Below are 21421 nucleotides of genomic sequence, written 5' to 3'. Positions count from 1 at the left end.
TCAAATATGAAAGCCCTGCATCCAAGAGTTGTTGTTTTTTTTTCTTTATGCATCGCCCGCACAATGGTTCATTTAGCTGCAGCAGCAACATCATTCAAATTATGTTTTGACAAGAGCGACTTAATGTGATCATTACTTTAATGGCGGGTTTGTCAATGTCCCATTGTTCCTGTATTTCTCCTTGTAGTCTTGAAAACAAATAGGCCTGTTTAACTTAGTGGAGAGTGTGCTTTATGGGAACACAAAGTCCCCTCTGCTGGACAATATGACCCCAGCGCCTCTCACTTCTTCTCACTCCTTCAGCAGCAGCAATAACAGCCATCTTCTTGTCCCTGAGTTTAATGTGGTAAAGGCTGTGGTTTTGGGCTTCGTACTTGGAGGTCTGATCTTGTTTGCAGTTGTGGGAAACATCTTGGTGATCCTGTCAGTGGTGTGCCATAAAAACCTCAGAACAGTTACGCATTACTTTATAGCCAACCTGGCTGTGGCGGACCTGCTCATCAGCTCCATCGTGCTACCTTTCTCTGCTATTTTGGAGATTTTGGACCGCTGGGTATTTGGCCGAGTCTTTTGCAATATTTGGGCAGCTGTGGATGTGCTCTGCTGCACTGCCTCCATCATGAGTCTATGTGTCATCTCAGTGGATCGTTACATTGGAGTGAGTTACCCTTTGAGATACCCAGCAATGATGACAAAGCGCCGGGCACTGCTGGCTGTGTTGCTCCTTTGGGTGCTGTCTGTCATAATATCCATCGGACCTTTATTTGGATGGAAAGAGCCTGCCCCAGAGGATGAAACTATCTGCAAGATCACAGAAGAGCCGGGGTATGCCATCTTCTCAGCTGTGGGCTCCTTCTACCTCCCATTGGCAATCATTCTGGCCATGTACTGTCGAGTGTATGTGGTCGCCCATAGGGAGAGTCAGGGTCTAAGAGAGGGTCAAAAGACAGAGAAGTCTCACTCAGAGCATGTNTTTTCAATATAGTATTCAGTACATTTTTTCAATATCTCCCCACCTCCAAATACAACCACTAATGATTTATTTTACTAAACATTGCTTGCACTGTCCTTGCTTCTCTGATTCTGTTACTTTTTTCATTTTTTCCTTCATAGTTCTTGTCTTGAGAACACGTTTTAAATGGGAAGAATAATGACTGTGATTTACGCATGCAATAGTTCAAAGTATATGTACACAATTAATGTAAAAGACATTATGAATTGACTGAAGGAGACACAGTAACTTCGATAAAAATAACAATAAAGCATGGAATCTGTTAATTATAATTATACTCTGTTTTTAGGAAACGTTGATGAAAAACGTAAACATTTTGAAAAGTTTGGAAAAGCCACTTCTCCACCTACATCTTCAACCAGCAGTTTCCCAAACCGAGCACCAGGCCCAGGGCAGATGGATTCAGGAGGAGAGATGGACTTACAACACAAAGAGCTTAATAATGTTCCTACTACAGAGGAAGATGGAGATACAGAGTCTAAAAATTTTGATGAAGAGGTCTTTGAAGATGCACCAGAAAAGCAAGGTTAGAGAATTAAGGACAACCACAGTACATACAGTTTTATTATTGAAGAAGTAAAGGCATTGTTTGTAATTTTGCCAACAGAACCGCAGTCTCCAATCAGTGCGCCTCAGGTTCACCAGGATATAAAGTCTACACCATTGGAGCAGGAAAGCCATGTGCAGACAGATCCACAGAGTGTTGAGCATCACACAGAAAGCGCTACTGACACAGGTCCAAATGAGTCCACCGAGACCCCAGAAGAAACAGGTTAATGTCCTGAGTACTTTTTATATCCAGTTTTAATAAGTGTAGCTTCAACATACATGTAACTTCTAAAATGTTACAGCAAGAAAATCAGAGTGAGTGAATTGTAATTGACCTAATCACACCTTCTTTGTTTAAATGTATTTGAGTGCAAGTTTGATCAAATTAATTTAAGTAAAATTATTTTTGAAAATCCTCCAAAAGATGTGTCAAAAAAAAAAGAAAGGCAAACTGAATTAAATGAAGTAACAGACTCTGACACCACAGTCAACAGTGAACCACCAGAAGATGCATATTTTATTACATTTTATACCAGTACTGTTTGTGGTACAAGAATATGAAAGACATCCTGAATGAGCTCAAGCAGACAATAGTAAAAGTCTCAAAAAGATTCAGTGCATGAGGGAGGTTACTAACAGGTTACTAGGCTACTTTATACCATAGTCAGTAATTTTTTGAGACTTGCAACTTCCACTATCAATGCAGAAAACTGTAATAACATGAGCTGGAGAATTAATAATCCTGATGTTAACAGGTAAAGGAAATGACACTGGTGGAGCCACATCTCCACCTACATCTCCGACCAGCAGTGTGTCAACGCCAGCACCAGACTCTTCAAACAATGACACATCATCAGTATCTTCAGGTATGACACTAGATGTTTCTGTCTGTTTTTAAGACATTTTAAATAGTTTAAGTTATAGAAAATATTATAATATATTCTGATTTTGCTTATTTCTAAATCATGAATTGCAATGTACATTTTCCAATATTCTATCAGTTTTTTTTCTACCTCTAAATACAACCACTAATTGATCTGCTTACACAACATTTGTATGTACTGAATGCACAGTTGATCTAATTTATTTAAATACAATTATTTTTCCACCTACAAATAAAATGCAAACTGGATTAAATAAAGGAAAAAACCCAGACCATAAAGAAAACACTAGGTTAGAGAATTAAGGGTATGCTCAACATACAGTCTCACCAATGACGAAGTAAAAGGCATACAAGGCCTCAAGTTAAACAACATTCACAGCCCACACCAGGGCCGCAGGGGAGCAGTGTGCAGACAGATCCAGAGAAACAGACAGACGAGCATCACAAAGACCTTGGTTCTATAATACAAGCTCTATTCAGGCAGGTCCAGGTGATTCCGCCAAGGCTCCAGAAGAAATGGGTTAGTGTCCTGAAAGTTTGTTTTTATCCCATAATTTCAGTGTAATCGCAACAAACATGTAACTTCTGAAATATTACAGCCCAGATGAGTGAACTGTAATAGATCACACCTTCTTCCACTTTGTTTTAATGTATTTGAGGGCATGTTTGATCAAATTAATTTAAGTAAAATTTGTTTAAACAATTCGCCAAAAGATGAGGTGCCACCTACAAATGAAAGGCAAACGGAATGAAATGAAGAAACAAACCCTGACCGTGCAGAAAACAATGAACCACTGAAAGACCCCATAGATGTGCACATCAATCAGTTTTTAGGCTGTCAAAAGTAAATAAACAGTATAAATTACAAAGTGCCTTGAAGATGGAAAAATGCTGTATGTAAAAATGTGTCAATTTACAATATTAACTATTTAAAATATTTTAATTAAAGGAATCACAAATTAAAATGGTCTTTTCTCAAAATTCTATTTGCAGTGTTGCCTCACCTCCCTCATCAGAGCAGCACACCTCCTGTTGGTCAAGATGAACCAGGGAGCACAAAACAGACCAATCCTGATGCACACTCAGACACAGACCAGGTGACAATGGGTCCTCTAATCGACGATCCTTCAAACTGTGAAAAACAGTTCAATGTTTCACAGATATCAACATTATCTCCAGGTAAGAGAGCAATGTGTGTGGGTCATATCGACAAAAATTTGTATCTCAGCTAGTTTGAGTTTAGCACAAAATATGACTGGACCATAATACCAGAATATATAACTTTATAGTCTTGTTTGGAAGATTACACTAGGTGGGTCTGTCAGTTTTAAATGCTTTGATATATTTTTTAATAGTTATAATTATGGACAATATACTCAATTATATTGTAATTTTGCATATCTCCAAAACCATCAGTTGTGAGCAAACATTTTTCTGTGTACTATTCAGTGTATTTTTTCAATATCTCCCACCTCTAAATACAACCACTTTTTTTTTTTACTGAATATTTATTTGTTTGCTTTGTCCTTCACTGATTCTGTTAGCTTTTTCATTTTCCCTTCATGTTTTAGCATCAAATAAAAATATTTCTATTTTTTCTTGACCTACAAAAGATAAACATTTACAAATAGAAGTCCTAATTTTGTAGAACATGTTTTTTTAAAGGAGAAGAATATTGTGTTATGTGATTTACCAAACATTTTATTATCTGTTTTACCTGGTATATATTTTTTCCAAAGAAATAGAGCTAAAGCTGACAAAAAGGATGAATGCTATTAATTAGTGGCAAGTGATAATTACTGAAAGAATACAATACAATCCTATCAGCCTCTCCAAAACAACTTTTAAATTGTTACAGTAAAAAAAAAATCTAATATCAACATTTTCCCAGTAATACAAAGTATATATAAAAGTAATGCAGAAAAACATTATAAATGAGCACAAGGAAACCACAGTAATGCAAAAATTTTAAAAGATGCAATGCAGTTAGTTTCTATCTTCTGCTTTTAAAAAACGCAAATACACAGACACACCCGATTTTTAATGTGCAAGATAATTTAACTCAAACTGAGACACTGACACTGAGAACAATGACTATGACTGACCTATAGTACTGCTACTGAACACACGTCATGTAAACCACTGTAATAACTTTTTACAACAGTCTGCATCTATGGTTGTAAAATCAATCTAGATTATACTTAATGATATTATGACATATTTATTACTTTTCTGTAGTGTCCATGCCATGTATGTCGCTATTCTTGAATTTATCATAATGTCAAATATCTGTGTTCAGTTTCAGCATCACAGCCACAGTCATCACAGCCTGAGTCAGCTGAATCTGAGGACAAAAAGAAGAGCGATGAAGAATCACACACAACCGGTCTGGAAAAGAAAGCACAGGGAGACCCAGAACAAGATGATAAAGGAAACAGAAGAAACATCACAAGCTCAAAACGAACCATCAGGTGTGGGTCGTCATTCTTTATATAATCATTGTATTTTAAAAACAGTTTCACACAAAGCTAACTCTGATTGTTTTTGACCTCTACTACTGATTAAAGTGACATTATTTTTGCTGTGCCTGTTACTAATGAAGGTGTTTTGTTTATTTTATTAGCAGAAACCAGTGCAGCTCCAAAGCCAGGCAAGGACCAAACTCCAGAGTCCAGTGGTGTAGAGAGCAAAGATCATGACAAATCCAACACAGAGACACAGAAACAAGACTCAGCCTGCAACCCATCTGAAGACGAACAAAAAATAGTCACCGCTGAGTTTGAAAAAGCAGGTATTAAAACAAAACCCTAATGCACCGTCAAAGTAAACATGTAATGATTGCGCTGTCCATAATGGAGACGGTTATTAAGTATAGCTGTTATAAACTTGTGGTGGTTAGTGTAAATCCTGGATGAACAATTAAACTAAGCAACAACCTTATGAAACCTGTAACCTTTTGACTGCAATAAGCCATTTAAAAAGCATTTCCTGACACACTTCATATTAATATGTCATTCAGTTTTATTGGAGATGTTGATTATTTGATCAAGTTTCACTAGTTTTGTAGATACCCAAAATGTTTGATTCCTCTATTGTTATCAGGGTCAAATGAGCAGGTGAACAAGTCCCCAACACACCAGCCTCACCTCCGAGTCAAACCACCGATAATGACAAAGAAACCAAGAACACTGGTGAGGATGTAGAGGATGACAAAAAGGAGAAGAAAGATGAACCCGACAAAGAATCTGGTTCATCTGGATCAGAGCAGAGCAATGGAGTAAAGGATATCCCAGGATGAGCACCTCTCAGAATCACACAGGTGACTTTTTATGACAGGTAAAAGTGATTATTTATTGTGCTGGCCCATTATTCTACACCAAACCCAAGAAAGTATTGAAAACATGTTTATAAAATCTATGATTTGGTATCAAGTGTTGTGGTTGTTATTGGTATTGTTTATTATGTTGATGTACAAGAGCTGGGAGTTTTAAATGTATTTCATATGTTTCATATCTTCCTTGTCATAATATTAACATGGCAAAAGTAGGTGTGGGAATAAAACTCTCATGAGATAAGACTGGCAGCTTACACTTGTTTTCTGTGAGACTCTACTCTGTACTAGTTTAACTGGCAAAACATCTGTAGTAAGAAGTTATGTTTAGAAGTAGATTTATGGCGTGGTAAAGAGGTTAATATAAGATTCATGACAAGAGACAGAAGAGACAGTGAGTTCATTTGCAAAATCTAATATCCCCATAGTATTTTTCTTTTTTTTATCTGCTGAAGGTACTGTCAATTAATATAATTTATTTTTAGTGGATTATGGAGAAATAATATGTTGTTAACTGTAAAATACAATTGACACTTTCTTTTTTTTGTGATGTAACAATTACAATATATTTATTTGTCCTCAAAGTGGACAGACTGGCTTTTAAAAGTGAAACTGAATTTAGACTTGGTAATAGGTGTGTTCAGGAAGAGCGTACCGGCCTGACAGGTTTCTGCATTTTATTCTCATTTGACCTCGTAGGGCTATAGACTGTATATGGGCTATGTCCAGGGCATAGGACTAAAGATTAAAATGAATGGATTTTTCACATACAACAGAGTATAAGGGTCAGATAAAAAAAAACCGTAAACAATTAGAAAATTTTGGAAAAGCCACTTCTCCACCTACATCTTCAATTAGCAGTTTCCCAAACTGAGCATCGGGCCCAGGGAAGATGGATTCAGGAAGAAAGATGGACTTACAACATAAAGAGCTTAATAATGTTCCTACAACAGAGGAAGATGGAGATACAGACTCTAAACATACTGATGAAGGGGTCTTTGAAGATCCAGATCTTACAGATATTTTAAGTACAACACTCCACAGCTTTTGAACTGCCAGGTTTGACTATTTACTTTGGGTTTTTGTCACTGTGTGTTATGTATGCCAGGGCTTTAAACTGTTAAAAGTAAACTATGGCTATTTAAATCAATTTAAAGGGAATTATCGCTTACATTTTTGCAAAGTTTTGAGTTAGATCTCCTGAGTTTGTCAAAATGTCAAATGTCTGTGTTCAGCTTCAGTGTCACAGCCACAGTTTTCACAACCTGAGTCAGCTGAGTCTGAGGACAAAAAGAAGAGCGATGGTGAAGAATCAAACACAGCCGGTCTGGAAAAGAAACCCAGAACATAATAGTGGGACCTACTAACATATTCAACAATAAAGTAATGAAAGCATGTTTGTAAAATCTGTGAATTGGTGTAAAATGTTGTGGTAATATTATTATTGTTCATTATGTTGATGTAGAGGTGGGAGCTTGTACATTTTTCTTCCTCCTATTCCCTTTGAACAAAAATGTCTAAATACTACAATCGTCAGGAAACATGGAGGACTCATGGTGGACTTTTAGTACTGTGTAATGAATGTGCATGTGTATGAAGAGATGTGTAGGAAGCAGATGTTGTACAGTATAGCCTGATTCATCAGCCGGTTTCACTTTGTGGAAACCGTCTGACCTTGCAGCGTTAGAATTCGTTCGCTCGATGGTAAACAGGTACTTTTTAAAATTTAACCAGTCGCTGCTATTTGGTCGTGTCGTATGTAATGCGCCACTAAGGGGGCTAACTGGTATATTAAGCTTTTCCAAAATCCCGTAGGAAGAACGGTAATAACGTCTTTTCCCTTGATAAAATTCACCAAACATTCTCTTTTTTCTCCCTCGGGAATCGTTGCCAACACAGTATGTATGGCTCTCCGCTGACTGGCTGGTGCCCGGACTTGCACTTCTGGGGTTTTTGCGAACCGTCTAGTGTATTCCGATTCCTGACCTAGTCGCTGGAGAGAAATGAAAATGAGCGGAGGTACTAGGTGGCACCAGTCTGGCTACATGTTGTACACCTGTAACTGGGGAATGTTGTAATTGTACTCCTGAAAATAGAAGAACCACTGGAGTGATTTTGTGCTGCTTCTCCCATGCAGAAGTTTAATGCAAAACCAAAACAAACATTATCAACAGTATCCCACATGTCTCTTAAACTTGTGTGGACACAAGATGGCGGAGTAAGAGTTCACAACATAAAACAAAAAAGTCGGGTCTTATTTATATTAAAACAAACTAATAAAACGTTTTCCTAGTCTCATTTCACATGTTCTTCTTACAGATAACTGCTTCAACAATGTGCATACAACAAGGGTAAAACATTTGGCAAACCCACCTGTAAACAGAAGAACCACTGGAGTGACTTGGTGCAGTTTCTCTCATGCTGAATTTTAATTACAATGAGGAGTGTTGAGTGAAGACATTACCAATCACCAAAACAAAGGATCCCAGGCTCAGCAATCGATCACAGATATGATGAATATTACTGAAAAATAAACTGTTCTAAACATTTTAGTTAACTGTAAACTTTAACTGTTTTTTTAAAACTTATGTAAATTAATAAAAAAAAAATTATAATTGCAAACCTTTTTATTGTTTTTAACCTCTGAAATCACACTATGAACCACATCACTGCAACTATAGGCCCACAGAACATAGTATTACGGTCATATAGTACCATTCTAACTTATCACACAGAACATATAAATCTCCTGTGTTCACGTTTACAATGTACATGTAAATAAGGTATACTTGTACTGCTGTTTGTTGCACTATTTGTGAACATTTTAAACAAAAGCGTTAACATGAACAAAAAAAAAAAAAAAAGTAATTGAATTCTACACGAATATCAAAACTCACACCGAAATCAGCTGTTAAAATGGACTTATTTTATTTATTGCTTGAATTTAATTGTTTGTTTTAGATCTAAGTGCATGTCGTAATGAAATAGTTGATGGCAACGCAGTATTCTAGTGTTTGAAATAAATCTTTGCCTCACTTGTTCCGAATTGTATTGCTCTATTGCCAAATCAAAAATGTTGCAAAGTTCACAGACACACCTCCTAAAACAGGCACAGGTGGTCGAGCTGCTGCAGGTGTCCCGAGTCCTGTCTCTTGTCTGAAATTCCCGCACGGATCACGTCAACCTTTGAAACGAGTGAAAGCGAAAGTTGAACAATTCTATGTTATAAGTTTGCTGCGTCGTCTCTCCAGTCCGTGCGCCATGGCCAGACTGTATTTCTACCTGTGGTTCGTCCTGAAACTAACTTTGGGTGAGTTTCTGATCTTCTCTATCGGAAAATAATCCTTGCAAAAGTAGGCGTGAGAGTAACACTCCTACGAGATAACGCTGGGGGCAAATTGACTGCACTTGTTTTCTGGGACAGTCGTACTCGGGAGGAGTCCTTAAACTTGTCCCGATCCCTAGGCTCTTTAATGGTAAATGAATTATTACGCACAATTAGAATTTCTTTATTCAATAGCCTCTAGCCTATAAGGCGGCGTTTAAGTGGCAAAACATCTAAAATAAGTAGCCTTATAATTTAAGTATTTAGAAGAAAATTATAGTTGTAATTTAAGTATAAGGCGTCGTAAAGAGTTTAACATAAGATTCCTACATTGCCAAAGAGACGAAAGTGACAATGAGTATTATTTGAGTAAAAGTTTAATTACACTTTTGTGATGTAACAAGTATAAGTTATTCATTTGACCTCGCGGCTACAGATACTTAGCCAGTCTGGCGCCACCTAGTTTCTCCTCTCAATATCGTTTCTCTCCAGGGATACTAAAAGTGAAACTGAATTTCGTCGAGTTGTTTGGACTGTCATCTATCATCTTTGCATACACATGAAATATCCCTATCCCAATACAGACATATTACTTACACAAAGTGAACTAACTTAATCTTTATGTAATGTTATAATGTTGTTGTACAGTTACAGGTCAGTCTGCAAATTACGTCCTTAAGGGCAGAGAGGCCGTCTTGACTCCAGCTGTAAACAAACCCCCAGATGAGATTCTGTGGAAGCACAATGGGGACAAAGTGATCCAGTTTGAAGGTGCAGATGACCGTGTGTTTGAGCCATATCAGGGCAGGGTATCTCTGTCCAGGGACACAGCCAAACTGACCATTGCAGACATCACATATGAAGACAGTGGAGTGTATGAGCTGGACATCATCAGCAGCGAGAGACTGCGCCGCTCACAATATATGCTCAAGGTCCTAGGTGAGTAAAAGGCAATGGGAAAAACACAGACCGAGTTTTAATCCTGTTATGTTTTTAGAATACTTCCTGTTACTTAAATGTAGTTGTTATGGAGTTAATTAATTGTTGCTGTTGTAGAGTGGACATGAATACACATTATATTATTAGTTATTATATGAATTATCACCAACTCACATTTTATGATTATTGTTCATTTACTGATATTATTTTGTGCAGATGAAGTTTCCAAGCCTGTGATCAGATGTGAGATGAACAGTACAAAACAGAACAGTGCTATTACTTCTGCAACACTGTCCTGCTCTTCACCGTCCAACACTCCAGAAGCTCTGACGTTTATCTGGAGCCTGGAAGGTCAAAGTGAGCTGGGCCAAACTTTACCTATTGCCCTGGGCAACGGGCACGATGACATCACGTACAGCTGCACCGCAAATAACCCCCTGCAGAAAGAGACCAGCACCTTCAAGGCCAAAGACTGTTACACAGGTTGGTTCTCTTATAGAAATATTCTAATGTCATTGCCTGATATTGGTAGTTTTCAGATTCTATGTGACAATGTTATTCTCCCAGTTGGGGGCAAGGGCCAATTTTTGCTATTGATTACATTGTACTTTGCCATGAAATATCCAAAAGGTAAATGCAGAAATGTTGAACTTGTTGTTTTTTCCCAAGAACTCAATTACAACATAATTTAGCATTTTTACAATTTTAATTTTAGCTACCCCCATCTGTAATAATTAATATTGTTTCATAGAACGTGGTGATGTCATGTGAAACCTGTCAGTACTATGGGTACACTCACAGGGCTTCACAATAAATGACAAAAATATCAAAGTCATGTGGCAATATCGATATCGCTAGAAACTAAATATATTGCAATAACACTTTAGGTTTAGAGAGTTACAATTATTTTTTAAATTAAAATGTAAAATGTTTTTCCTTTTAATTTATCTTTTTAAATTGTTCTTAATTATCCTTGTTTGTCCATTGAATGTGTAAAAGTGAATATATTACTTTTTTCATATGGTGCAGTTGTTGTTCTTATTTACTACATAATAGTCAATTATTTTCATCATCTTATTTAGCACGGTTTAACATAAGAATTTGTATTTTGACATGTGTTATTTTACTTTATTTAGCAGAAGAAACTCAACAGCATCTGTCTATAGTTTTACCCATTGTCATTGTTTCCATAATTCTGTTGGCTGTTGGCGTTTTCTTCATCATATGTTGGTATCGAAGAAAGAGAGGTACTTTTTTATTAACCAATTACCATATAATTTTTAATCAAATCATAGCAACGTTATTATTGTTTTGTCTTCATTTCCTTTAGCATGTTCAAAAATGGAAACGAATGACGACTGTGAAAAACAGCTGAAAGTAGCAGGTTGGTTCTGATGACTCAAAATGTTCTGATTTACCAAACATTTCATTATACATAATTGTGTTTTTCAAATTCTTCTCTAGAGCAAAAGCAAGATCAATCTGACCAATTTAAATCTGAGTCGGAGCCATTAATAACAAGTAATATCCACCTGCATGAAACAAAGTCATCATCACCAAGACTTCCTCAGCAATGTGATTATAAAAATGTGATAAAGGAGAGTCAAGGTAAAGAGGCAAAGTTGTTGCATTAAATTGTGAAGTAATTTAATGTTTTTATTACATTTTATACCAGTACTGTATGCGGTACATGAATGTGAAAAACATCCTGAATGAGCTCAAGCCGGTAATAGTAAAATTTTGATAAAAGATTCAATGCATGCATGCTTTTTATACTATGTCCCCAGGAAACGTTAAGGATATATGTAAAAAATTTGAAAATACAGGGACATCTCCAGGTCTGTAGTTTTGCCACCGCCAACATCCACTATCAACTCTGAATACTGTAATAACATGAAGTGAATTATTGATAGATAATCCTGATGTTAACAGGTAAAGGAAATGACACTGGTGGAAAAGCCACATCTTCACCTCCGAGCAGCAGTTTCCCAAAGCCAGCACCAGGCCCAGGGCAGATGGATTCAGGAGGAGAGATGGACTTACAACACAAAGAGCTTAATAATGTTCCTACCACAGAGGAAGATGGAGATACAGACTCTAAACATTCTAATGAAGAGTTCTTTGAAGATGCATCAGAAAACCCAGGTTAGAGAATTAAGGACAAACACAAATACAGTTTTACTCATGAAGAAGTAAAAGGCATTGTTTGTAAATTTTCCAGAAGAGCTGCAGAGAGCTGTGCAGATGGATGCAGGCAAACAGCAAAATGAACATCACAAAGACCATGATGAACACATTCAGAACAATTTTTCAAAAGAAGATTGGCAACCTACAAATGAAGAGCAAATTGAATTAAATACAGTAACAAACTCAGACCATGTACAGTGAACAATAAACCACCGAAACACCTCACAGATGCGCCATTTTCTCCAGGTATGAGAGTAATGTGCTAATAATTATAATACAAATGGGGGTGAATCATATTGACAAAAATGAATATCTCTAAATGTTTTCACATTATCCATTTTATTCAGACAGTATTTTAACAATGCATCAGGATTGTGCTAATGAGCCTGTCTTGGCTGAAGTCTAGTGTAAAACGTGACTAACCAATAAATCTAACCACAAGTGCAGAAATATCCCTTCATACCCTATTTTTAATACTTTTTAAATTGATTTATTTATAGACAATTTACTCAATATATTCAAATCTGGCATATCTCCAGAACATCAATTGCGATATTCTACATTTTTCAATATAGTATTCAGTACATTTTTTCAATATCTCCCACCTCCAAATACAACCACTGATGATTCACTTTACTAAACATTGCTTGCACTGTCCTTGCTTCTCTGATTCTGTTACTTTTTTCATTTTTTCCTTCATAGTTCTTGTCTTGTAGAACACGTTTTAAATGGGAAGAATAATGACTGTGATTTACGCATGCAATAGTTCAAAGTATATGTACACAATTAATGTAAAAGACATTATGAATTGGCTGAAGAGAGACACAGTAACTTCGATAAAAATAACAATAAAGCATGGAATCTGTTAATTATAATTATACTCTGTTTTTAGGAAACATTGATGAAAAACGTAAACATTTTGAAAAGTTTGGAAAAGCCACTTCTCCACCTACATCTTCAATCAGCAGTTTCCCAAACCGAGCACCAGGCCCAGGGCAGATGGATTCAGGAAGAAAGATGGACTTACAACATAAAGAGCTTAATAATGTTCCTACAACAGAGGAAGATGGAGATACAGACTCTAAACATTCTAATGAAGAGTTCTTTGAAGATACATCAGAAAACCCAGGTTAGAGAATTAAGGACAACCACAGTACATACAGTTTTATTAATGAAGAAGTAAAGACATTGTTTGTAATTTTGCCAACAGAACCGCAGTCTCCAAGCAGTGACGCTCAAGTTCACCAGGATATAAAGTCTACACCATCGGAGCAGGAAAGTCATGTGCAGACAGATCCACAGAGTGTTGAGCGTCACACAGAAAGCTCTACTGACACAGGTCCAAATGAGCCCACAGAGTCTCCAGAAGAAACAGGTTAATGTCCTGAGTTCTTTTTATATCCAGCTTTAATCAGTCTAGCTGCAACATACATGTAACTTCTGAAACGTTACAGCAAGAAAATCAGAGTGAGTGAACTGTAATTGACCTAATCACACCTTTGTTTAAATGTATTTGAGTGCATCTTTGCTCAAATTAAAGTAAAATTATTTTTGAAAATCCTCCAATAGATGTGGCACCTACAAATGAAAGGGAAACTGAATTAAATTTAAAAAGGGGAATGTCTTATGTGATTTGTCATATATTTTATTATTAGAACTGAAGTTGACAAAATAAAAGATGAATGCTATCCATTAATAGCAAGTGATAACTACTGACAGAATACAATACAATACTATCAACTTGGCCAAAACAACAACAAATGTTTATTTATTTATTTATTTGAGACAGGGACAGCACACAATTTTTTGCATTAACCTTAACAGGAGAGATGCATTGTACATCAGGTTGTAACATCAGTGTAGTCCCTGAAAAGGTTCATTGATTGATTGTATTTAACTGATCTTGACTATCAACTGTTTATGGAGACCTATGTAGCATGATTTGGGTTGATGGGGGGAAACCAGAGCGCCCGGAGGAAACCCATCCAGACACGGGGAGAAACATGCAAACTCCACACAGAAAGGCCCGGGCGAACCGGGATAGAACACAGAACCTTCTTGCTGTGAGGCATGAGTGCTATAGCCACTCAGCCACCGTGCCCCACCGTGCCACCGTGTTTAAACTTGTAACAATAAATAATTTAGGAAGTACATACAAAGTGTACGTGTAAAATGAATGCAAAAGCATTATCTCAAAGAGACCACTGTCATTTTAATGTATGTACTTAGTTTTTATATTCCTTTTTTAGGAAATGTCAAAGAGCTACGAAACAGATTTGAAAGTTTTTGAAATACAGAGACACACCCAGGTCAGTAACTTTTCAATCAATGTGAAATACGGCATTAACATGTTCTGAAGAAATTAAAGATAATCTAACTCAAAGACAGACACCAAGACCAATGATCCACAGAATGACCTCTCCAACAGAGTATGACAGACCTATAGTATTCCCACTGAACACGTCAATGTAAACCTTTATAATAACATTTTACAATAGGCTAAACATGCATCTGCTATGATGTTTCTGTCTTTGATGGTTGTTAAAAACTCAATATTATGACACTGATTACTTAAAGATTACTGATTACTTTATTCATGTTCTGTAGTGTCCATATCATGTATGCCACAACTCCTGAAATTATCAAAATGTCAAATATCTGTGTTCAGTTTCAGTGTCACAGTCTTCACTTCAGTCAGCTGAATCTAAGGACAAAAAGAAGCACGATCGTGAAGGAAAATAATCCACAGAGGGACACCACATTCACCACATTCTGATCAAACCAGTGATCCTCCAGAACCAAGCATGGACCAAACCCTTTCTGAGTCCAGTGGTGTAGAGGTTAAAGGTCATGACAAATCCAACACAGAGCCACAGAAACAGGACTCACCTTGCAACTCTTCTGAAGACAATGCAGAGAAAACAGCTACTGCCGTCTGAAAAAACAAGTATTGAAGCAAAAACCTAATGCACTGTCAAAATAAACATATAGTAATTAATAATTATTTTTTTTTAAATTATGTTCTTAAAAATGCTACAATCCTCTCTGCAGTGTGCTACAGAAAATTGTATGACTTTCACTGTAGTATTTGATTGCATAATGGAGACTGTAGAAACCATTTCTATTTTTTTGGGAGGTTGGGGTTTTACACCTGAGCATAAGGTGACTTTTGCCATGAGGGGACAGGGTGGAGTCAAGCTTATATGAACACACAGGTGCCAGTGTACTGGGCGTATGGGTGACAGGAGGTCACACGGTCTTCACCTCTATCAGGCCTGTGGACTAACTGCCACTATTACATTTTTTCAATGTTATCGAGACATGACGAGGAAAATTTTATGCATCCGGATCAGAGCAAAGCAATGAAGTACGGGGTATCCCAGGATGAGAATCACACTGCTGACTTTTTATAACAGGTAAAAATGATTATTTATTGTGCTGGCCCATTAATCTACACCAGCTGAAGAAAGTATTGAATATGTTTGAAAAATCTATGAATTTGTGTCAAGTGTTGTGGTTGTTATTATTGTTTATTATGTTGATGTACAAGAGGTGGTAGTTTTATATTTATTTCTTCCTCTCATTACTTTTGAGCTAAAATGTCAAAATCATTGTATAATCATCCGGATACATGGAGTACTCATTGGTGGACATTTACTATTGTATGATGAAAATGTGCATGTGTGTACTTATGTGCATGTGTGTATGAGCAGGTGTGTAGTAGGCAGACAATCTCTTGTGTTCACTTTGTAGATATACATCAGGTTTATTTGTACTGATTTTTGTTGCACTTATTACCTTTGTGAACTTGAATTGTGATTTTGAAAAGCTTTATGATCACCTCAAAATAAAAATAAAACAAACAAACAAAAAAACAATCAGTTCTTATAGTGTATTGCATCTAATACCCACTCAGAATAATTAAATTTTACACAGATATCAAAAATCACATTTTGTCTAGGTAAGTACATTCTGTAATTAAATAATAGATTATAACACAATATTCTACCATTGAAGGAAACTACACAAACTTTTTTTGTTTGTTCGCTATATTATATACTGGTGTGTAGTTTTAATTATACACCAATTCTGTATATATCTAAAACATCATTTGTAATGTTAGCCATTTTTCAATATTCTATTCAAAGTATTTTTTTCAGTATCTCCCCCTTAAATACAACCACTAATCACACCTGCTTACACAACCTTTTTAGTGCGTGCATGTTTTATTGAACTCCATAAAGCAATATAAAGGGCACATGCATAAAAACAATAAAACACAAGCTGAATTAATCAAATAGGCAAAACCAGATCTTAGAGGTATTTTAACCACAACACTCCACAGCTTTTGAACTGCCAGGTTTGACTATTTGCTTTGGGTTTTTGTCACTGTGTATTATTTATGCCAGGGATTTAAACTGTTAAAAGTAAACTATGGCTATTTAAAGTCAATTTAAATGGAATTATCGTTTACATTTTTGCAAAGTTTTGAGTTAGATCCCCTGAGTTCGTCAAAATGTCAAATGTCGGTGTTCAGTTTCAGTGTCACAGCCACAGTTTTCACAACCTGAGTCAGCTGAGTCTGAGGACAAAAATAAGAGCGATGGTGAAGAATCAAACACAGCCGGTCTGGAAAAGAAACCCAGAACATAATAGTGGGACCTACTAACATATTCAACAATAAAGTAATGAAAGCATGTTTGTAAAATCTGTGAATTGGTGTCAAATGTTGTGGAAATATTATTATTGTTCATTATGTTGATGTACAAGAGGTGGAAGTTTGTACATTTTTCTCCCTCCTATTCCCTTTGAACTAAAATGCCTAAATACTACAATCGTCAGGAAACATGGAGGACTCATGGTGGACTTTTAGTACTGTATAATGGATGTGCGTGTATGAAGAGATGTGTAGGAAGCAGATGTTGTACAGTATAGCCTGACTCATCAGCCGGTTTCACTTTGTGGAAACCGTCTGACCTTGCAGCGTTAGAATTCATTCGCCCGATGGTAAACGGGTACTTTTTTTTATTTAACCAGTCGCTGCTATTTGGTCGTGTCGTATGTAATGCGCCACTAAGGGGGCTAACTGGTATATTAAGCTTTTCTGAAATCCCATAGGAAGAAGGGCAATAACGTCTTTTCCCTTGATAAAATTCACCAAACTTTCTCTTTGTTCTGGCTCGGGAATCGTTGCCAACACAGTATGTATGGCTCTCCGCTGACTGGCTGGTGCCCGGACTTGCACTTCTGGGGTTTTTGCGAACCGTCTAGTGCATTCCGATTCCTGACCTAGTCGCTGGAGAGAAATGAAAATGAGCGGAGGTACTAGGTGGCACCAGTCTGGCTACATGTTGTACACCTGTAACTGGGGAATGTTGTAATTGTACTCCTGAAAATAGAAGAACCACTGGAGTGATTTTGTGCTGCTTCTCCCATGCAGAAGTTTAATGCAAAACCAAAACAAACATTATCAACAGTATCCCACATGTCTCTTAAACTTGTGTGGACACAAGATGGCGGAGTAAGAGTTCACAACATAAAACAAAAAAGTCTGGTCTTATTTATATTAAAACAAACTAATAAAACGTTTTCCTAGTCTCATTTCACATGTTCTTCTTACAGATAACTGCTTCAACAATGTGCATACAACAAGGGTAAAACATTTGGCAAACCCACCTGTAAACAGAAGAACCACTGGAGTGACTTGGTGCAGTTTCTCTCATTCAGAATTTTAATACAATGAGGAGTGTTGAGTGAAGACATTACCAATCACCAAAACAAAGGATCCCAGGCTCAGCAATCGATCACAGATATGATGAATATTACTGAAAAATAAACTGTTATAAACATTTTAGTTAACTTTAAACTGTATGTAACTGTTTTTTAAAACTTATGTAAATTAATAAAAAAAAAAAATTATATAATTGCAAACCTTTTTATTGTTTTTAACCTCTGAAATCACACTATGAACCACATCACTGCAACTATAGGCCCACAGAACATAGTATTACGGGCATATAGTACCATTCTAACTTATCACACAGAACATATAAATCTCCCGTGTTCACGTTTACAATGTACATGTAAATAAGGTATACTTGTACTGCTGTTTGTTGCACTATTTGTGAACATTTTAAACAAAAGCGTTAACATGAACAAAAAAAAAAAAAGTAATTGAATTCTACACGAATATCAAAACTCACACCGAAATCAGCTGTTAAAATGGATTTATTTAATTATTGCTTGAATGTAATTGTTGTTTTAGATCTAAGTGCATGTCGTAATGAAATAGTTGATTGCAACGCAGTATTCTAGTGTTTGAAATAAATCTTTGCCTCACTTGTTCCGAATTGTATTGCTCTATTGCCAAATCAAAAATGTTGCAAAGTTCACAGACACACCTCCTAAAACAGGCACAGGTGGTCGAGCTGCTGCAGGTGTCCCGAGTCCTGTCTCTTGTCTGAAATTCCCGCACGGATCACGTCAACCTTTGAAACGAGTGAAAGCGAAAGTTGAACAATTCTATGTTATAAGTTTGCTGCGTCGTCTCTCCAGTCCGTGCGCCATGGCCAGACTGTATTTCTACCTGTGGTTCGTCCTGAAACTAACTTTGGGTGAGTTTTGTGATCTTCTCTATCGGAAAATAATCCTTGCAAAAGTAGGCGTGAGAGTAACACTCCTACGAGATAACGCTGGGGGCAAATTGACTGCACTTGTTTTCTGGGACAGTCGTACTCGGGAGGAGTCCTTAAACTTGTCCCGATCCCTAGGCTCTTTAATGGTAAATGAATTATTACGCACAATTAGAATTTCTTTATTCAATAGCCTCTAGCCTATAAGGCGGCGTTTAAGTGGCAAAACATCTAAAATAAGTAGCCTTATAATTTAAGTATTTAGAAGAAAATTATAGTTGTAATTTAAGTATAAGGCGTCGTAAAGAGTTTAACATAAGATTCCTACATTGCCAAAGAGACGAAAGTGACAATGAGTATTATTTGAGTAAAAGTTTAATTACACTTTTGTGATGTGACAAGTATAAGTTATTCATTTGACCTCGCGGCTACAGATACTTAGCCAGTCTGGCGCCACCTAGTTTCTCCTCTCAATATCGTTTCTCTCCAGGGATACTAAAAGTGAAACTGAATTTCGTCGAGTTGTTTGGACTGTCATCTATCATCTTTGCATACACATGAAATATCCCTATCCCAATACAGACATATTACTTATACAAAGTGAACTAACTTAATCTTTATGTAATGTTATAATGTTGTTGTACAGTTACAGGTCTATCTCCGCTTTACGTCCTTAAGGGCAGAGAATTCATCTTGACTCCAGCTGTAAACAAACCCCCTGATGACATTCTGTGGAAGCACAATGAGGATAAAGTGATCACCTTTGATGGTACAGATGAGCGCGTGTTTGAACCATATCACGGCAGGGTAACTCTGTCCAGGGACACAGCCACACTGACCATCTCAGACATCAGATATGAAGACAGTGGAGAGTATGTTCTGGACGCCATCATCGGCGTGAGGCTGCACCGCTCACAATATATGCTCAAGGTCCTAGGTGAGTAAAAGGCAAAGGGAAAGACAAAGTGTGATGCAATATCGAAATAGCTCCTGTAACCTATTATTTATTGTACACTGAACAAATCTTGTGTTGTCTCACAGGCTTATCACAAGTTTTAATTGTTTTTTTGTTTTAAGGATACTGTTTCTTACTTCCATTTGGTTCACCTAATAAATTATTAATACCTAATAATTATAAAGAGACCATCAATTTTGTTCAAAGTAAACCTCCAAAAATGTCCAAAAATCTAAACATTTTCAGTTATGTTTCGTCACCAACTCTACAAGCTTTAAAACAAAAGAAAACTCACATTTTATGATTATTGTTCATTTACTGATATTATTTTGTGCAGATGAAGTTTCCAAGCCTGTGATCAGATGTGAGATGAACAGTACAAAACAGAACAGTACTATTACTTCTGCAACACTGTCCTGCTCTTCACCGTCCAACACTCCAGAAGCTCTGACGTTTATCTGGAGCCTGGAAGGTCAAAGTGAGCTGGGCCAAACTTTACCTATTGCCCTGGGCAACGGGCACGATGACATCACGTACAGCTGCACCGCAAATAACCCCCTGCAGGAAGAGACCAGCACCTTCAAGGCCAAAGACTGTTACACAGGTTGGTTCTCTTATAGAAATATTATAATGTTATTGCCTGATATTGGTAGTTTTCAGATGTTTTGTGACAATGTTATTCTCCCAGATGGGGGCAAGGGCCAGTTTTTGCTATTGATTACATTGTACTTTGCCATGAAATATCCAAAAGGTAAATGCAGAAATGTTGAACTTGTTGTTTTTTCCCAAGAACTCACTGTATTACAACATAATTTTGCATTTTTACAATTTTAATTTTAGCTACCCCATCTGTAATAATTAATATTGTTTCATAGAACGTGGTGATGTCATGTGAAACCTGTCAGTACTATGGGTACACTCACAGGGCTTCACAATAAATGACAAAAATATCAAAGTCATATATTGCAACAACACTAAGGCTTAGAGAGTTACAATTATTTTTTAAATTAAAATGTAAAATGTTTTTCCTTTTAATTTATATTTTAAATTTTTCTTAATTATCCTTGTTTGTCCATTGAATGTGTAAAAGTGAATATATTACTTTTTTCATATAGTGCACTTGTTGTACTTATTTACTACATAATAGTCAGTTATTTTCATCATCTTATTTAGCACGGTTTAACATAAGAATTTGTATTTTGACATGTGTTATTTTACTTTATTTAGCAGAAGGAACTCAAGAGCATCTGTCTATAGTTTTACCCATTGTCATTGTTTCCATAATTCTGTTGGTTGTTGGCGTTTTCTTCATCATATATTCGGCATCGAAATAAAGAGAGGTACTTTTTTATTAACCAATTACCAAATCAATTTTTAATCGTATCATAGCGACGTTATTATTGTTTTGTCTTCATTTCCTTTAGCATGTTCAAAAATGGGAAAGAATGACGACTGTGAAAAACAGCTGAAAGCAGCAGGTTGGTTCTGATGACTCAAAATGTTCTGATTTACCAAACATTTCATTATACATAATTGTGTTTTTCAAATTCTTCTCTAGAGCAAAAGCAAGATCAATCTGACCAATTTAAATCTGAGTCGGAGCCATTA

General features: G+C 36.5%; 5 protein-coding genes across 5 annotated transcripts in view; all 5 read left to right on the top strand.

Annotated features, from left to right (window-relative positions):
• The first annotated feature begins 265 nt into the window (after window positions 1-265).
• Window positions 266-6193, top strand: LOC110166594 (alpha-2B adrenergic receptor-like). Its single transcript, XM_055161518.1, has 8 exons — window positions 266-970; window positions 1337-1538; window positions 1620-1784; window positions 2317-2427; window positions 3438-3623; window positions 4744-4915; window positions 5068-5235; window positions 5547-6193. Exons 1-7 carry the CDS (start codon window positions 266-268, stop codon window positions 5141-5143), a joined length of 1617 nt encoding a protein of 538 aa, XP_055017493.1. The 3' UTR covers window positions 5144-5235; window positions 5547-6193.
• A 2760-nt stretch (window positions 6194-8953) lies between these two features.
• On the top strand, window positions 8954-11369 carry LOC129411256 (SLAM family member 9-like). Its single transcript, XM_055161517.1, has 5 exons — window positions 8954-9085; window positions 9749-10039; window positions 10256-10522; window positions 11176-11286; window positions 11335-11369. Exons 1-5 carry the CDS (start codon window positions 9037-9039, stop codon window positions 11367-11369), a joined length of 753 nt encoding a protein of 250 aa, XP_055017492.1. The 5' UTR covers window positions 8954-9036.
• Window positions 11370-11373: 4 nt separating this feature from the next.
• LOC110168532 (uncharacterized) lies at window positions 11374-13374 on the top strand. The gene is made up of 6 exons (XM_055162093.1): window positions 11374-11423; window positions 11504-11647; window positions 11827-11877; window positions 11972-12184; window positions 12261-12472; window positions 13119-13374. Exons 1-5 carry the CDS (start codon window positions 11381-11383, stop codon window positions 12425-12427), a joined length of 618 nt encoding a protein of 205 aa, XP_055018068.1. The 5' UTR covers window positions 11374-11380; the 3' UTR covers window positions 12428-12472; window positions 13119-13374.
• A 5322-nt stretch (window positions 13375-18696) lies between these two features.
• On the top strand, window positions 18697-21147 carry LOC129411255 (signaling lymphocytic activation molecule-like). Its single transcript, XM_055161516.1, has 4 exons — window positions 18697-18840; window positions 19505-19795; window positions 20151-20417; window positions 21041-21147. The coding sequence occupies exons 1-4, from the start codon at window positions 18792-18794 to the stop codon at window positions 21145-21147; spliced, it is 714 nt and encodes a 237-aa protein (XP_055017491.1). The 5' UTR covers window positions 18697-18791.
• A 101-nt stretch (window positions 21148-21248) lies between these two features.
• The window catches only part of LOC110169793 (transmembrane channel-like protein 2-B), a 7942-nt gene continuing 7769 nt past the window's right edge, over window positions 21249-21421 (top strand). Inside the window, exon 1 of the mRNA XM_055161511.1 lies at window positions 21249-21291. Within this exon, the coding sequence (XP_055017486.1) occupies window positions 21249-21291 (43 nt within the window). The remainder of the gene's footprint in view (window positions 21292-21421) is intronic.

Source organism: Boleophthalmus pectinirostris, unplaced genomic scaffold, assembly GCF_026225935.1.
Source record: "Boleophthalmus pectinirostris isolate CB_2022bp ecotype Guang Dong unplaced genomic scaffold, ASM2622593v1 HiC_scaffold_4, whole genome shotgun sequence".
NCBI lineage: Eukaryota > Metazoa > Chordata > Actinopteri > Gobiiformes > Gobiidae > Boleophthalmus > Boleophthalmus pectinirostris.
This window is presented reverse-complemented; position numbering and strand designations above follow the sequence as displayed.